General features: G+C 38.8%; 1 protein-coding gene across 3 annotated transcripts in view; it reads right to left on the bottom strand.

Annotated features, from left to right (window-relative positions):
* ASB7 (ankyrin repeat and SOCS box containing 7) overlaps positions 1-18087 on the bottom strand; it is a 29214-nt gene that overhangs the window by 10538 nt on the left and 589 nt on the right. For 2 of the 3 annotated variants that reach the window (XM_056500041.1, XM_056500042.1), the window contains exons 2-5: positions 17735-17829; positions 12278-12376; positions 8873-9133; positions 1899-2504 (exon numbers count right to left, since the gene is read on the bottom strand). In XM_056500041.1, coding sequence (XP_056356016.1) covers positions 1899-2504; positions 8873-9083 — 817 coding nt within the window. In that variant the 5' untranslated portion in view covers positions 9084-9133; positions 12278-12376; positions 17735-17829. Of the gene's footprint in view, positions 1-467; positions 2505-8872; positions 9134-12277; positions 12377-17734; positions 17830-18087 lie in introns of those variants that run through there. The other variant, XM_056500040.1, reaches the window with a different exon arrangement.

Below are 18087 nucleotides of genomic sequence, written 5' to 3'. Positions count from 1 at the left end.
GGCACTGCTGCCAACCTCAGAAGAGGGTCAGGAAGAATTCCAATAGAAGAATTGTCCAAAAATTTAGTAAATTTTTTTTCTAGAAAATACATATTTCAGTAGACTTATAAACAAGATTCTTCCCTGAAGTGCTACAGCACAAGATCTCAACAATTCCCTTTACAGTCAGACTTAACTGGGAGCTCCACTACCAAAATGCCAGCTTGCTTTTTATCCATATCATCTTTTATACAGCATCTTATTAAAGTAATTATTCATGAAAAGCAGGGAAGACAGTGTTTGGATATTTACAAAAAGGGCAGCAGAGTTTGTTTACAGTGGTTTGTAAACATACATTGATAATTATTGATAATTATTTTGCTCAGAGATGAAGTGTTTTTGTCAGCACTGCTTTCCCAGTTCTCCCTCCAACAGCACAAAACTGGGATAATTCCAACACTGTTACACTGGCCACAAATTAAAGCTACTTTTTTTTTTTTTTTTGTAGCAGAATTTACTTCTCACTTAACATTAGACCCTTAAGGTATGGAATCTGCAAGGTGAAAGTTACAGTACCTGTTTCCATTGGTCTTTAGACACTGAGGAAACACGGGAGCAGCCTAAGCTTTCATGCTTACTGATACATCTTAAGACTGAAAAACTGCAAGTCTGGATATTATATCATCTAAAATCCCTTACACTGCAACTATATAGTGAGAGGCTTCCAAAAAGGAAACCAGAAAGAAATGTGTTTGAATGAGAAGGGGCAGGCAAATTAAACCAAAATTGCTTAATTTCTTGTATTTCTTATTATCAACTTCCACCTTTGCAGCAAATCTCTTTCAATTTCAGATATGAACAAAAACAACACCACAAATCATGTAGAGAAAGGAAAGTAATTCCAAATACTTATTTGTGTCAGCTACTGACAACAGATCTCAGCTGATTCACTTCCAGCCCACACTGATTTTCAGTTTCTTTACAGAGTATATAGGTTATTTAATCCTCATTAAAAAATTACCACATTCAAAAATATAAAAGGAGCTATTGGGGACAAAAAAAGGATATATGAAATACCCCATCCTCTGTGGTACAGAGATCATTCTATAGTTGGATGATAATTTACCCAGCCATCTTAACATGTTTGAATTGGCAAACTCTGCTAAATGCTTATCAGCAATTCCTAAAATCTTTAGGCGATACTATGATTATGAAACATTAGAACATCATTCCATGTTGAGAGAGGAAAACTTTCAGTAGATCTAGTACACCAAAAACTGGTAATCAAAAGCAATCTGGATACGAAGAGCCCAATACTTGTTCTAAATATCAGAAGTCACTACAAGTTAAAATCTCTCGTATTCCAAAGACATCAACAAAATTAAATCAAAGCTACACAGCACATGAAACCCCTTCAAGCTGCAGGAATGAAATGTGGCATTTTGTTGTCTGGTTTAGGGGAGGGAAGGAGGGAATGTGGGAGAACACAAAACAGCCAAAGCTCTTTTCTGCCCTAGCTGCAGCGCAGATGAAAAAGCCATCAACTGCCGAGGATTTGCATGGCAATAAAATGCAAAACAAAAGACACGAAAAAACCCCTAAACAAACAACAAAACCAAACTCAAAAATCTTACGTGCTAAGGCCAGAAATAAAATGAGATTTTACAGTTCACTCTTTTAAAAAGAATGCTTCCCATAGATATTTAAACAAACCTAATTTAAATGACGTACACTTAACATTAGCACCTTTGCCATGTAAGAGATTCCCAGTACCACAATCCCTTCACCTTCCCAGAAATTTTCTAGTGCATTAGCATCAAGGGGCAGAGAGGAAGCATTGGTTTTTTTTCTGGGGCTAAATTCAAAGAAGGCTTTTAGAGGACACTGTGTCCTGTGATTAACTTCTCTTACATACATACTTGTCACTTCTTGTAAGAAATCCAGACAGGGTCGGCTACTTCCAGAAATACTTATTGAAACAGCCAGTGGGGTCTGTCCTTCATAGTTCCTTGTGTTAGTGTCTGCTCCGTAATTATACAACATTTGTGCACAAAGCACATCATCTCTAAGAGCAGACAAGTGCAAGGGTGTCTGTCCATCTTCCAAGCGCCCCAAGTTTGTATCGGCCCCTCGCTGGAGGAACATTCGGCAGTACGAGTGATTGCTTTTGATCACAGCGTATCGTAACAGGAAACCGTTCTGAATGTCGATGTTGGCATTGTGGTCCAGGAGGATTTTCACACAGCTTGACCTCTCCCGGATAATGGCCAGCTGGAGTGGTGTAGTACCTTTATCGCTGAGCGGATCAACCTCAGCCTTGAACTCCAGGAGCAGCCTGACAAAGGAGTCTCTGCCGTAGTGAGCAGCGACGTGCAGGGGAGTCCAGCCGTCGTTGCTCTTGGCATTAATAATGTCACTTCTGTAGTCAGACTCCAGCATCAGGCGCGCGATCCTCGCCCGGCCGTGCATGGCTGCGTAATGCAGAGCGGTGAAGCCTCCAATTAAGTCCTTCACTGTGGGATCAGCTGAAGTTAAAATAAAATTTTAAAATAATTAGAAGGTGTTACGGTAATCCGGTGCTGGAAAAAAAAATAAATTAAAAAACAAAGTCTTTCCAGGCATAGCATGACAGGATTTTTTGTCCTTCAGAGTAATTCTTGCTTTCATTAACATGTTATTTTTAAGACAAAGTTGAAATTGTATTTAAAAAGTAGTTGCAAAAAAAATTTTTCACATACATATGTTTCCATTTGACAAATATTTCTCCTCATCTTCCTAGCACTCTTAGGAATTAATTACTAATTACTCAAATCTCTCTGTCCATCCAGTTTTCCCCCAGCTCTACAATATTACATTTCTTTCTCAATGTTCAACTTTTTATTTTCCCTTGTGTTGCTTCTTGGTCTTAAAAAGAAGCATGTGTAGAAACATCTGCTGTCCCAAATTGCGGATGTTTTGTGGTCTGGCAGCATTGTATTGTTTTTAGGGTGTAATGCTGTATTAGGTAAAATGTTTCTCTGTGGTCTGCAGGATTTCCAAAGCATGTAGGGTATATGTTATTTTAGATTATCTTGATAAAGTCTCTTTTCATAGATGATGAATCTGTTTAGAATCTGTTCTGAATTTATAGTTTCACAAACATTTAAGAATGTAAAAACCCATTTCTGGAAGGAGTAGGGCAGAGTACAGGTAATTACAGATTTATTTCCCCTTCACACAGCACAAACACTCAGACTGATTTATTAATTTAAAAATTAAAATAATCCAATCAATTTACCTAATTTCCTCAGGACACCTAAACTTGTTTAGCAAGTGACTAATTAATTAGCCAAGGCACAGTGCCATTTCTCAGCTAGAGAACAAGCCAGGCTGTGAGGTTTCTCCTTCCACTTTCCAGGGGTGCTGCCGTTGGACACTAAAACGTACAAACCACAGTGTGGAAGTTTCAACACTTCCCAACCTAAGTTAGACACCATCTGCATCAGAAGACCTGCTCTAAGTTCAAAATACAATATTAATTACAGGCTACCCTGGACTGAACACACCTGAACACACAAAGGTGCAAACAACAAAACAGGAATAAGCTTCCCAACCCACTGTGATCATATCCAGATAACACTAAGACAGATATTATGCCAAAATGAAAAGACTGGAAGGAAAAAGTAGAGAATACAGCTGCAAAGATGATCCACAACTTTAAGGATATTTCTAAATGGAAACAGAAGATGGAGAGGAAGGAAACAAATGAACTAACAAAAAAAAAAAAAAAAAAAAAAAAAAAAAAAAAAAAAAAAAATCCAACATACAAATGAATGCAGCCTGGCTACAGAGAAAAAAGATGTGAAAACTGCCTCTAGTGCACAGAAAAGAAATAAACATAGAAATAAGGGGTATATTAAGGAAAGTTTAGTTCCTTGCTACTGACAGCTTCCCTTATTTCCTGTGAAAAGCAGAAGTTTCAGTGCCCTGAAAAGTCACACTAACCTGAGCTAAAGGAATGAATGAAGCACCCATAGCCCAGCAGGAAAATGCAGCCAGTGACTGAATGGGTGATTGCTGACCTGCACTGTGATCATGTCCAAAATGCAGCAAAGAATCAGCACAACCCAGACAAAGATAATATTTCAAAGTGATGCTGCTCCCAGGGTCTCTTTCTTCACACTACTCAGACTATTCTACATTGACTTCTGAGTGGTGATAAATAAAGAGAGTAACAGGCATGAGAACAGGCAAAGGGATGATACAATCGGAAGGGCAGAATTGGGGAGAAAAATGGACATAATGGGAAGGAGACAGCAGCAGGAAGAGTCTTTCTCCACCAAAAGAGATTTTTAAAAGAAATGTTTGAGTCGTACCTTCTCTCTCCCATACTGCAAAAGGCATTCTATGCCAAATGAGGTGCAGGTTACTGCCACAAGCTTGTTTAATCAGGGCCATTTCCAAATTCAAACAGATATGGCCCAACTTTTACATGTGCACCTATATATGCACTTTTATACTGGTTGTTGTAATCCAAACACAACAATTTCCTTGTAACATAAGGATGCCTTTATCTATAGATTTAAGTACCTATCCACATGTTCCTTACTCCCAAAATGTCATTGTTTTTGACCACTAAAGGGAACCAAAACATTACTAAGTCACATAAGAGAAGTTTCTTAAGAAGGATAGGAAAAAAAGCCTCACAGTTGGGAAACCAAGCAACACAAACAACCAACCTTTCCATAACAAACGCCTCAGAAAAACCTCGTGAAAATATCCTGTAATTCCCATTAAGATTATGGATTTCTAGCGAGCCAACAGTCTGCCTGTGGATTAGAGAAACATTTTTAACAGGATCGAAAGGTCTGTTGCTATTCCATCAATGTCCTGCTGCCACCTCCTGGAAAACTTCTGAATTTCACAAGAGGAGAGGCTGGACCTGCATAAAGTTGCAAACAAATTCTATCCACTCAGTCCCTGTCTTAGTAAAAGCAACACCACAAAGTTGATGGTGCCTAAAGACCATTGTGGGTTTTTTGCCTGACTTTTCTAAAATTTTTAGTATTGGTATCATGTTGTAAAGCAACTCTCTCCCCCTGGAATGTGAGCAAGGTAAAAATGGATTGGGAATGACTCTCAGATGACCTTTTAGAACCTACAGAGGGGTAAAAACTAACTGTCAGTTTTAGCTAGAAAGGGATCAAGCCAGCACGTGGTAGCAGATCTCTATCTCATCTCCATCCTGACTGTCAAACACTTCTTTCATTCCAAGCTTCCCATTAATATGGGGAGAGCAGAATATAGAAACACAAACAACTGCTTTTGGTCACTTCTAATGTTCTTAAATATAAGGCAAAAAATAATGGCAGAAACCTAGAGCAGCTTGTCAAGAGTACCAATTACTGCAATCAAGCTCATTTGAGATGGAAAAATCTGTAGCATTAAATGATACTGAGATTATTTTATTTCATGTGGAAGTTGGGCACCTAAGCTAGTTATTTAAAGTCCACTGTTAATAAAACTCTCCAATACTGTAATCTAGAAGATATGTAGATTCATAAATAAAAGAGTCATATTTCAAAGTTTCAATTTACAGCTCAGTGGGACAGTTTTCCTTTTTCCTTGACACCTTTCTTAGGTCACTCTATCACAGTAATTTGGGAAACCAAGAAAGCAATGCTTAAGCAATGCTCCTGGCTTCACTGAGTACTTCTATTATTTCAAGATTATTTCCCTCAGCTAGGGCTTAATTTTGACCACAAGGTTTAGAAGCATGGCTACAAGCAGCTTCTGTTTTGAATTTCCTAAGATAACATTGATACAGAAGATGTCCAGGAAAGCATTACTGTTCAGAGACAGACACCCTTTAGGAGCTTAGGGGGGGGTAAGCATTTGGCATTCTCTAGATCCTCCTGGATTCTGCTTGACCTTACTAAAATTTAGATACTTTGAAGCCAAGACTAAAAATAAATAAATATGGCTGCTTGGCTACTTTCTCTTACTATTTCATTTCTAGGAGCTTTAGTGAATTATTTCTTCATTTTAATATAAGTAACCAGAAACTTCTGAGTTAATACTGAGAAGGTATCACCAAGGGACAGCTAACCAGACACTTTCAGGATTTTAGCTCATTGTAACATTAATAGTGGTGGCTGGAAATTAATAAAACATATTTCTTGTCCAGTGTTGGATTGTCTGTCTCTATATGTCATATTAAAAATTTACAAAGTATACTAAAGGGAAAAAAGGCTTGTTATACAGAGATCCAAGATTACTAAAAACTACATTCCCTGTTTTGGTGCTGCTTTTTGACTCCAGATCGTTTTTATGTGTGGGAAGAGATGGCTTCATAGAATCTTCACCTTAATAAAATGAGACAAGTACACTAAGAAAGTCAAATTCACTATTTCTTATGAGAACTAAGTTTCTCCATGACTATGATAAACTTTCTGCATTTCACTAGCTGCTAAATAATATTTGTTATCTGACCTATCTCATCTGTATCTAGTTGGTATTTCTGCTAGCTTCATCCTTTAGTCTGGACTGTTTTTTCTGCATTCTCCCCATCTATCTGTGTCTCCTTCCCAGCAGATAATAAAAAGCTTCCTGCTGTTCCACCACCTCCACTCAAATCAGCCAATCTGCATGCACAACACTGTCCTCTGGCTCTTTTCTTTGCTAGTGAGCAATGATGGAAGAGAAAAAGCAAAAGCAGGAGGCGGACAGGTCATGACTCCCATAAGAATCTACTTTTTATTTCCAGGTCAGTGACCAGATTCCTTCTCATTATTAGCCCAACTCACCCTCCATCCCACTAGCAGGCTATGCTGGGAGCCTTCCAGCATCTCAGATCTGAGGCACAGCACTCTACCCTCAGCAACAGCCCACTGTGGCTCTCCCAGCCCTATTTCCTCCATGAAAATATTCCCAGCTCTGCTAAGCTCCATCACCCCTCGAGACAGCCACGGCCACCACCAGCCACCCCTTCCTCCCCATCTCAACTCCCTCCTTCCCCCAGAGCTCTGCAGGCTCTCTCTCACTGCCAATTTATTACCAATATATAGTTCAATACTCTCTATTTTGCCATAAGATTCACAACAGAAAAGGACTTTTTCCTTTACCCCAATATCTCTTTTTTTGTTCCACAGGGATTAAGCACCAGCAGCAAAACAACCCACTCCAGAGGTAGAAAAGTAGAGACCATGTGAGGAAAGGTAGACACAAACCTCTCCCTAATGAGGGTGGGATGATTAACTCAGCCTGTAAGAGTCAACTCATTCACTGCTTAATAACTCATTTGTGACATTATTATGTGATAAATACTCATTATTTTTATGCTTCTGTTTTGAGGGAAAACGAGGCAAGGCACCAGGCAGTGCCAATTTTTGGGAGCGAGGCTCAGCTGCAGGGAAGCTGCTGTGGATGACTAAACCTCACACTATTTGTTACTCAACTTTCTCATCCTGGTGATTCAACTCTAAGCTGCCTCAGGACAAAGGTGTTTCATTACAGGCAGTTTTCATGAGGCATCATATTCAGCTGGTACTTTGCACGGGAAAGAGTAACAACAAAAATAAAAACAAACCATTGAATCAGCAGCTATGTAATATGAAAATCTATAAAAATGAAAATACATAGGAATACAGAAGGGAGTGGGGTTTTTTATAATCTTTAAACTTACAGCTAAAAAGTTAAAAGCTATGTATGTGATTTAAAGCCTTAAACTTTCGAATTATCAAACTGAAAGCTTGAGATTATCCGCATATATTGCTTTTTAAAAGTAGAATTTAAAGTTATATATTAGTTCAATTTAGTAGCTTTTTCCCCTTCCAAGAAGGCCGTGAAGGTTTGCCCTTTTTATATGGTTGCAATCTGTAGCAGGTGCATTCACAGAGTCCAGTTGCTAAGGCTGTATTTCAGCACTGCACTTAAGGAACAAATCACTGATTGTGCCACTACCACAACCTGTTAATGCCACTCCACTTTCAGGATGATCCATACAGCTGACAAATCCAGTAACAAACACCAGGGACCCATATGGCTCAGATACACAAAGCATCAGAAAGATGATTTAGTTTCCCTTGGATTGAATACCTCATAATTCATTTGGTAAGAACAGTGCTAGAATAGAGGATGCTGTTCTTTGAGAGCACTGATCAGAACCTGGAGAACACCTACTGATTTCCCCTCCAGTACCACTTTAGAAGATTAGGATGATCCCTTTCTAAAACTTCAGGTGGCCTTGGAAGATGATAAAGCAATGAGAAATTCTGACTGTACCACCTGAGGGATAATAATCATCACCCACATGAGTATCACTTAAATCAACAAAACTCAGTCAGTTCTTGAAATAAAGTTTCATTGTAGCTGGATGCAGGAGACCTGTAAACTCATTTGGATGAGCTGACACTAAAGTCCTTGCACAAAGAGGACTGTTTACATAAAATTTAGCAGATTGTGTTAAAGCCTACATTAAAGTTAGTCTTTAATGGAACTGGTTAACTTGCTTTAGAATTCTGAAATAAACTTCCCTAGGATTTCAATTCAAGGATCTGCCTTCCTCTAATAATACCTCCTAACAGAGAAGAAAAGCCTGTAGCGAGTGCTGTGAGCACATTTCATTTTATAATGACTCCTTCTGCCCTATTTTCATAATGCTTATTCATTCCTTGAACAATTCCCAGGCAATGCTAGGGGGAAAGAAAGTTATCAAGATATAAAGCTGATCTATGATGTCATCCAGAGTATGCATCAGAAATAAACAGAGATTAAGAACAAAAGAATAAAAAACAACCACAAAAGATAACCAGAAGTATTTTGCTATCTAATCAGTGCTGGAAAGCCCTGCAGTGGAAATTGAGATAGAAAGGTGCCAGATGAGTACAAAAATTTTTCTCTTTGGGCAACTCACCTCCATGTTCCAGAAAAACACGGACACATCTCTCCTTGCCTCTTGCTGCAGAGAAATGAAGCAAGGTCCAGCCGTTGGCATCCCGACCGTTTGGAGAATATCCCTGCTCCAGCATCTTGCGCACGGTGTGAACATCGCCGGCGGCCACGGCAGCCTGGATCTGCAACTCTTCCTGTAGCTCAGGGTTCCTCCTGCAGTGGTGGTGTAACATCCTAGCTGAGTCTGGCCTTTACAGGAGCCTCATGAGCTCACACGAGTCACCTTCAAGCAATGGGAAGGAAGCAGGAATAAATTAGGATTGGGATCAGAAATGGGGTGCGTAGAAAAAAAGGATTAATGAAATGTGATGCTAAGACTTCTTTCTGTATGCTGAGAAAAGTGATGTTACATGGAGGATAAACCTAAAATGATCTCACTGTTATTAGCAAAATCATAGTACATGTGACATCACTGAACTGCAAAAGAAAAGGACACTTGCACATTATAAATAGTAAATGTTTTCTTCAGAAATGACAGCATCAAACAGCAGTTCATAATTAAAGCAACTGAGCAACGAGCAAAATGAAAAACCTCCAGAACCTACCATGCATTTCAAAATCACACTGTGGTTAACATCACTACCTCTGACACTGGTTAAATGGATTATCCAAACTATGGAATGGATGATCCAAACTGTTGCAGGAAGCACCACTGCACTGCTACAGTAACTGAACTACGATACTCTTGATTTTTCTGGAAACGCACCCCTTGTAAGCTTCAGTGAAAAAGTCTTACCAATAGAGTTCTGTGACCTACTGTATGTGAGTATTAGTAACACTAATGTTCAAACTGAAAACTCTAATTATCTATTTTCCTTTTTCACCCTTTTTTTTTTTTTTTTTTTTTTTTTTTTTTAGAATCTACTGTTTGTATTCTGGCTTGTGCATTTCTTAATTAGTACACAAAGGCTGTAAAGAACTTCTACATTCCAAAAATCAAATATAAGGATGATAATATATGAAACCTGAAAATAAATTTAAGTGCAGTTACTACAGTCCTGTCAAACACCATGAGAACATATATCAGAATAATTCAATTCATAATTACCTTGATAGAGCATATGAAAGCTGGGCCAAAAGAGTATCTAAAATAGCCACTGTAAAAGAGCCTAGAAACAAGCACACATTGGGAAAGGGACAAGTACTGTGTACTCCATGCTCTGTTTGAAAAGTACCATCTGCAGTTCTAGTTGGGGGCAAGAAAATTAACAGGTATTTAAGGATTGTTCCCCAGCAGACAAAGTGACTGCATTTTCACATACATTGTGTACTATACCCCACATTCTTAAAATGGAAAGGAATATCAGAAGCAGGAATAAAAGCAGGGTATGAGAAAGGTAATGCTGAGCAATAGGAGCTTCAGAAAATATTCAAATGTGGATGAGTATTAACAGAGACCTAGAAGATTAAAAAGAGGAATGTATTTAAACTCCTGCAAAGTTAATCAAGGTTAAAGTACAAAGAAAAGTTCTAATGGTGAAAATGAATTTTAAGCAAAACTTAAAATTTACAGTAATTTTTTGGTTTATTAGGATGCCAACCCTCATCATCACCTAAATCTTCTTTTAGGTATCATAAAGATTTCCAGATCCTCGTGATCCACAGGTCATTCAAAAGAAATTGCAATCAGCTCCCCATATCCCACTGGACACTTGTTTTCCTGTCATCCAGGTATATCCACAGACAAGAGAAAAGTGAAAGCATCAATCAATGCCAACTTTGCAGACAAAGGCACACTGTCTATTTGCTCTTCTACCATCCCCTCATGCCCATGGTAAAGAAGTTATTTATCTGCTTTTTGGAGAGATATAAACTCATAATTAACAGGTGCTCCAGTGACCCTACTTACCCTGCAAATATGGAAATTACACACAGCAAATGCCTGTCTTTGACATTTATAAATGCTTCAGCTTACCATGTATGGCAACAATCACTACTTCAGCACAGGGTTATTAAAGAAGACTTTTTAGCTCCATATGTTATACATGGCTTAGAAACTGGCTTTGTTTTGTTTTATAATGTGAACTTCATTATCTGAGACTGGGAGGAAAGGGGATTTACAAAGCAGCAACTGCCAACTCAATAGGTCAGCTTTTGCAGCATAGTCCAAAAATCAAACTTGGTTAATCTGATGACAATTGAAGTATTTCTATTGACTCTAATAAGCTTTGGCTAAGCTCTTTTCTAAACTCCAATTAGCACTTCAGAACACGCTCACCTATAAGACAGTGAGCTTGACTTCATTCTACCTCACACCACTAACACTGGTGAAATTCCAGCTGCAAGAGTAAGATCCTCCTTTGGATTTGCAGGTGAAAATTGACAGTAGAATCTAACTGATGATGAGTTGTGCAAAACCCTTAAAAATAATAATTTAGACTATTAAACTTTTAGTCGTAGTTTCTGAATACCTACAAAAAAACAAGATATGAAAACTTTTTTTTCAAACTGAGAATATCTGATCAAAACTTAATGTAAACAAACTTTATTATGCCATTTTTACAGTTCTTTCTTGTAAAGAACCAATACTTTCAAGCCCTCACATGGTCCTGAAAATTAAGGTCAGGCTAGCTGCTCAAAATGCTACAGAAAGAGATGGGATGACTAAAGAGGTGAAGAGAAATGGGATTTCTCATTTGAGGGGCCAGCAGTATTCCCCCTGCAAATCTCTGTGAAGACAGTTGGTTGAGGAAAAGCAGAGCTCTCTCTCTCACACTTCTCAGCTGGTGGGTATATTTGTAATGCAGCATTATAAAAAATTGGCATTGGCTCCATATGTTGCATGTGACTAGCAGAGCTTATTCAAATTAGCTGGTACTAAAGTACATAAGTACTAAAACATACAAAGCAGAAGACAAAGTCAGGCAGCTCCTTTTATCACTTGCACAGTTTCTGTAAATATCCACTCTTCCATCTCACCCCTATGGCAAGCAATGAAATTCAAATGACAAGAATACTTAACCATAACATTAAAGGTTTCAGGATAGTTTTAGGTACACACCAGCTTTGAAAACATTTTTACTTCTGCTCCATAGATCATTTAAAACTCCTGTTTGCAAAGCCCATTTAAGACATCAATCTTTGGAGAAGAGAAGGAGGACTACTGGAAGTAGCCCTTTGGCATTTAATATTTAATGTTTTGCAACTGTAATCAATCTCATTCAAAACTCAGCATGCATTTGGGTTGTTACATATTGGCTTTCTGCATGCAAGTAAAAAAAAACAAAAGGAAGCACAGGGGGGAAAAATATACCTATATATTCTTGGTTATAATGATTTTATAGTGCCATGAAAATGGAGGACAACAACAGTTACTTAATTGATTTTGCAAGTACCACAGGATAAACTCAATGTGGTCCTGAATTACCTTATGAGAGGCTGTTACTCTTTGATGGATGTCCCACTCTTCATTGTCTTCACTGTTCATAATCTTCTGTGCCCATGTATGTCAAACAACCTGCTACCCCTTAAAAAAAATGGTATTTCTTGTTAGTTGTAAAGAATAAAAGTGAAAGGTTTACTTACTTTTACTTTGTTCTCGTGTGAGAATGCTACATTTTAATGCAGCTATGTCAGAAAAGACCCAAAGTGTGTTTTCTATTATTATCAAAGAGTCCTCCAGAGGCTGGGGTGGGTAGAGTTTGCTTCTCTGAATATTTTATGGAAGACAAGAGAAATGAGGGATGTGCTTCCTCTCTGGAGTAAACCTTGAAGAATTGGTCTACACCCCTCTCTAATAATTAAGTGTATCTGCTCCTCCTGTATGGAACAAGAATGGATGCAATGGTTACAGTAGGTATTTCTGCCTCACTGCTCACCATCTCCCTGTGGGAGTCAGATGCCAGCAAAAACATTCAGGTTCCATTTAGTTCTTCCCAAACTACTTTTGCAAGTTTTTTAGTTGTTTGTGGGGTTTTTTTTAATTGTTGTTTTTGTATGAGGTTTGGGTTTGTTTTTTTTTAAATCTCCATCCCATCTCTGCTTCCCTAAGTAAAGAATAGAACTGGAATCCATAGAGCATTGGGTTGTGTCCTTCAGCTAGATTTGCAGAGCCACCAGCCTGTCTCCTCTCCCTCATGTGACAGCTCAGGCTGACACACGCTGTGTTTTACAAACAGGTAAAGCCACCTCCATATACAAGCAAACCACCAGCTCAAAAATCTTCACCCTTTCCTTCATATAGAAAAACTACTCTTTTAGAATCAAGGTAAACCAAATGCCAGTTAGAATCCCTGCAAGTTAGAATTCCTCCTTCAGACCAACCCCTCCTTATCCCCCCTATCACCTGCAGTTAACGGGATCAGTCCCAAACCATTTCTCCTGTACTCATCACTGTTATTTCACTAATTCTTTGTACACCTTTATCTGACCTTTCATTTCCTTTGGCTGCAAACTTTTAGTGAAAGGTACCCTTATCTCATCTGAGCACTGCAATAATATAACAAACAATAAAACCATTAAATACTTAATTGTACAGCTGATCACACAAACCCAACTGTGACTCGTTTCTTCTGCAAACGACTCGCACATGAACAGTTCCATGAACTCTGCAGCTCTTAGAGTTGAAATTTCTACCACTTAATGCAACACAAAATCATGCTTTTGCAATGATAGCTCAAAGAGGATGAAAAAAAAACCTTTTTATCCCTCTTATGCACATTTTCCAAGAGCTTTGCTTCCCAAGATAAAGCATACAAGGTCTTCAGATATGCTTACAGCCCTGCACAAAACTGCACTGCCATGACCTAATTTGATCACATTTCCAGCCTTGTTTTTTTGCATAGATGATCAGTCGTTCACCTTTTTTTTTTTAATTTTTGCATGATTTTCACTTTAAAACCCACACATTTTTTATTAGCTGATGCAAATTAGAATTGCACTGACTTCACAGACTACAGACAAGGTAACAGATTGCTCCACTAAAAAAGTAACAAGCTTTTTCCCCCCAAAGGAAAATTAGCTGCATATGGCAAGAGTAAGATCTGCAACTTTAATAAAAATAAGTCATATTTAGTGAGAGTAATGCTCCCTCACTCAATGACTTAACAGTTTGATTAAAACATTAATAATTATAGTAGAAGCAGCACTAAATAAAAATAATAAGACAAACATCCTCATTATGTATTGATAATGTCTCATGTTGTCAAAGAGATCTTAGACTTTCCCACATCAAAGTGCCACTTCTTTAAAGTCACTGCAAACATCATGTGGAAAATTAATTCCAACATATGTATATGCTTACTTTAAAGAAACTTAAAGGTTGGTACAAAAAGCAAGACCTCAAAATGCAGTATTTTGCTTATTCACGTGGCCTGACAGAAGGACCTAATTCCTAAACTCTGAGATTACACACCCAAGAGCAGAAGAAGGACCAGAAGTTACCGATGTCAGCCTAACTCTGTACAATAAGAGAAGTGTACCATTACACATGACATTTAGTATCTGGCATAGACCTCATCAGTGTAGATCTGAGTTGCCTGTGGTTGAAGTATTCTGAGACATTTAAATCAAATAAACAACAGAAAAAAGGAAAGCCCTGTGGAATAAGGATAATCACATCAGCCTTCATTAGTCTCACAACTCACTTCTCCTACCCATTTCAAAGCCTGAACAAGCTAAATGTGTTCTCACTCAAATGGCATTTTAAAAATGGTCAATATATTTTTGACAAACTAAACATAACCATCATCTTCAGCTGCCACTCACGCTCCTATTCCAGGAGCTCTTCAGACAAGAGACTAGGGCAAACAATTGTGTTGTCATTTGCATTCTCACATCACAATCGTGAAGTTTGCAAGTAACATGTGAAATATCAATATTTCACAGAGCCTTATAATCCCAAATATATTTTCTGCTGAATGTTCCATGCTACAGCCCAGACAGACACCAAGCAAGGTATCTCTGTGGCTGAGATGAAAATCACCAAGCAACACACACGAGTTGCTGGGCCTGAAAGGAATGAGTTAACAGTGCATGAATCCAAAACATCACAGAAGAACTGCTGCTTCAAAGGAAAGAAGCCTTCACTCCTCACAAGCTGTCATTAAAAGTTACACATTTCTGGTGAGAGCTCCTGTAAGGCCAGCTCGTACTCAGGCATACTAAATTTAAAATAATCAAAATAGTTAAATCTACAAGTGCCCCATCAATTTCAAGTGTTCAGAGAACTAGAGATGGTGTTGTTACACACTAATAAGCAGCTGTTGTGTTGTTACATTCTGCAGGTGGGTGAAACTGAAGCACAGAGGTGTCATTTTACTAAAATTATTCATGTCACAGAGAAGTTGTGAGGTCTGACTTTGGGCCTGATGGAGAATCAGAGAGATCACCCAGCTCACACAAGTTCAGGTCTGCAAACCTGAGGGAAACTTCACCTACAGAAAGCACAGCAACTACTCATCATCCCCACTTGTACACTGGTAACCTTAAGCACAAGCAGAGCCCCGTGAATAAAATCCTGCAATTCCTCCTGAAGGCAGGACCTCAATGCTGATGCTAAAGCAAGGCCTTACAGAGAATGCTGCATCAGGTTCACACAGCCAGAACCTCCTCCCTCAAGATGTGCACTGACAAACTGCAGGGAGCTTGTGCTTTGCAGCATGCTTGGAGATCCTTGTGTACCAAGCAAAAAATACCAATTCTCCTCCAACTTACAGGAGTGCTGTTACTGAGTTTTAAACAGCAGAAGTCAGATGGAAGCTCAGCCTTATAAGTAATTAATTTGTAGCAAGCTTTAATTGCTAAGATTTATGTATTTTCACGTGACTTACTATCATTAGAGAACCCAAACACCAACATTGCAGAAGCAGGAACCAATGGCGAGTTCAAACCACATTAAATGAGTCACTTCAGCCCTAATTCTCACAGCTGATAAACTGTGTGCTGCTTACAGAGTTTGTGTCATGCAACACTCTCTAGAAGAACATTTGATACATATTTCTATTTAATACAGCCTAAAAGAATCCAAGTGGACAAAATTTGTTGGATGTCTTTAGTGGACAAAGCAAGATTTTCACAGTGATAATATCACTCTGTAAGCATTGCTGGAACAAAACAAAACCATCCCTCAGACAGCACATTGCCTTTAAGGGTTGAGAATTCACAATGAGGAAAAACAAACCCAAAGTGAGCATATAGCCTGAAGACTAAAGCTTTCTCTAAAGGGCTGCTGCATTTGCAACATGCTGCATTTCTTCCAGGGATCAAGAACAGGACTTCAGAATATCAGTGATCTCTGTGCTTTGTTTCAACCATGTGCAAATTTCTGCCAGAATTTAATTCCCTCATTCCTATGAACTCCATTCCAGTCTCTGCATCTGAATCAAACTTTGCTGCACTGGCATTTCACACTAGGAAGGAACTTCACAAATCAAATGAAAACTCAGGTCTCCTGTTGTGAATAAATCCCAAAGATCCCATGAATTGTCAGCATCAAGAGGTGTCCTGTTGGAGCAGCTACAGTCCTGACATGAGAGGCACTGGGTGGGTTGGGAAAAGGGAGTTATAACAAACTAAATTCAGATGAAACAGCTGTGCCATAATTGCTCTGGTAAGTTTGTACTGATGCACATCTGTCTCACCTATTAGCAGGAAAATCCCTGCTGAAATCACACTGGGCATGTCCACATGTTCTGCCACTACTCATAGGTTATCAAAATAACATGGAACATTTCTTCCCTGTGCTTCCAAAGCGTATCTCAGGATTTGTTGCACTTGTGTTACGGAGGGATTTTCTATTTAATCTTCAACACAGAGCAACTATTTCTTGTCTTAATCTAAAGACATCTGTATTGGAAAAATGATCCAGCCTTGACCAAGGCTGTTGGCAACAAATACTGCTCTTTCTCTGGCAGGCTAATGCTCAAAAACAACTGATTGCCAACAATGAACAACGTTTTGGTACAGTCAGTGACATCTCTGAAAACACGACACTGACCACAGGGACCTCTGTGGAGGGCACCTCTGCCAAAAAACAAACTCACCTACGTTTGAGACAGATTAAAATGGCTTCAAGACAGACTCTGCGTTAGAAGAGCGCGCAGGAACTCCATCCTCTGGAGCGTGCTGACAGCAGGATGCAGAAAAAGACTGACTGACATCACTCACCCCCCACTCTCTCCTAGGATCCATCTCTTCATCTCACCACGTAAAACACGCAATTCTCCCCACGAACAGCTCTCCCCCTGAAACAGAGCCTCCCTCCTACCAGCAGGATTGGTCTTGATGACTCCTTCCATTTTCCCCCTTAAGCACCCAACAGCATCATCTTCTTCTATGATCTCAGCCCAAAAAGTAAGTACTTGTAAGCAGACACCATCCAATTAAATTAATTCCAATTTTTGCAGCACCGTTACAACACACACACAAAAAAGTGACCTATGCAGGAGTGATGTGACTAAACCAACATAATGAAATTACCATGACCTAGCCCAATAAAGATTTTAGAATCAAAACAGAAACAGAAGCAGTGCTGAACCCATAAATTTATGGAAAGACTTTAAGAAAAAGATTCTTTTAGCAACCTAGAGCAAAGTAATTTTAAATGACATCCCTGAGATGAACACACAAAAACCCCATTAAGTAGCAATTCATAATCAAAACAACATTTGCAGAATAATTTTGGAAAATTATCAAGTGTTACAAGAGGAACTGTACTTCAAATGGGATTCAGAGCTTTCAAACTTTAAAATGTCAACAGCAAATAGGTTTTAAGAGAACAAAGAAATCTAATGCTACCTATTCAAATCCGTAAAAACACAAGAGGCCCCAATCCCAGCCAAACCATGTGTCTAGGATGACTCTGAGAGTCTAAATGAATCATCACCTTTCTGGGGGTTTTCTGAGTGCTGTTTTCTCTCTTCAGTGTTATTTTGTTCTTTGGAGTCACTATTTTTAATTCTCCTTTAAGGCAGCTTAAACCTAAAAAAAAAAAATAAATAAAAGTAGAACTGAGCCACACGATATATAACAGAGAAATGAAGAACAGAATTGGTTAATAGAAAAGCAGTAGCTGGGCTAAATACGAAGAGCCTTCAAAAATTTGGAAAGAAAAGGGGTTATTCATCAAAATCAGGATCTCTCCTGGAAAAGGAGGACACTCTCTCAGGATCCTAAGGGGTTGAAGGGATAATAACGGCAGGACCGCTGCCCTGTCAAGGCAGCTCCTCCAGGGAATGG

This window comes from Oenanthe melanoleuca, chromosome 10 (assembly GCF_029582105.1).
Source record: "Oenanthe melanoleuca isolate GR-GAL-2019-014 chromosome 10, OMel1.0, whole genome shotgun sequence".
Taxonomy (NCBI): Eukaryota; Metazoa; Chordata; class Aves; order Passeriformes; family Muscicapidae; genus Oenanthe; species Oenanthe melanoleuca.
This window is presented reverse-complemented; position numbering and strand designations above follow the sequence as displayed.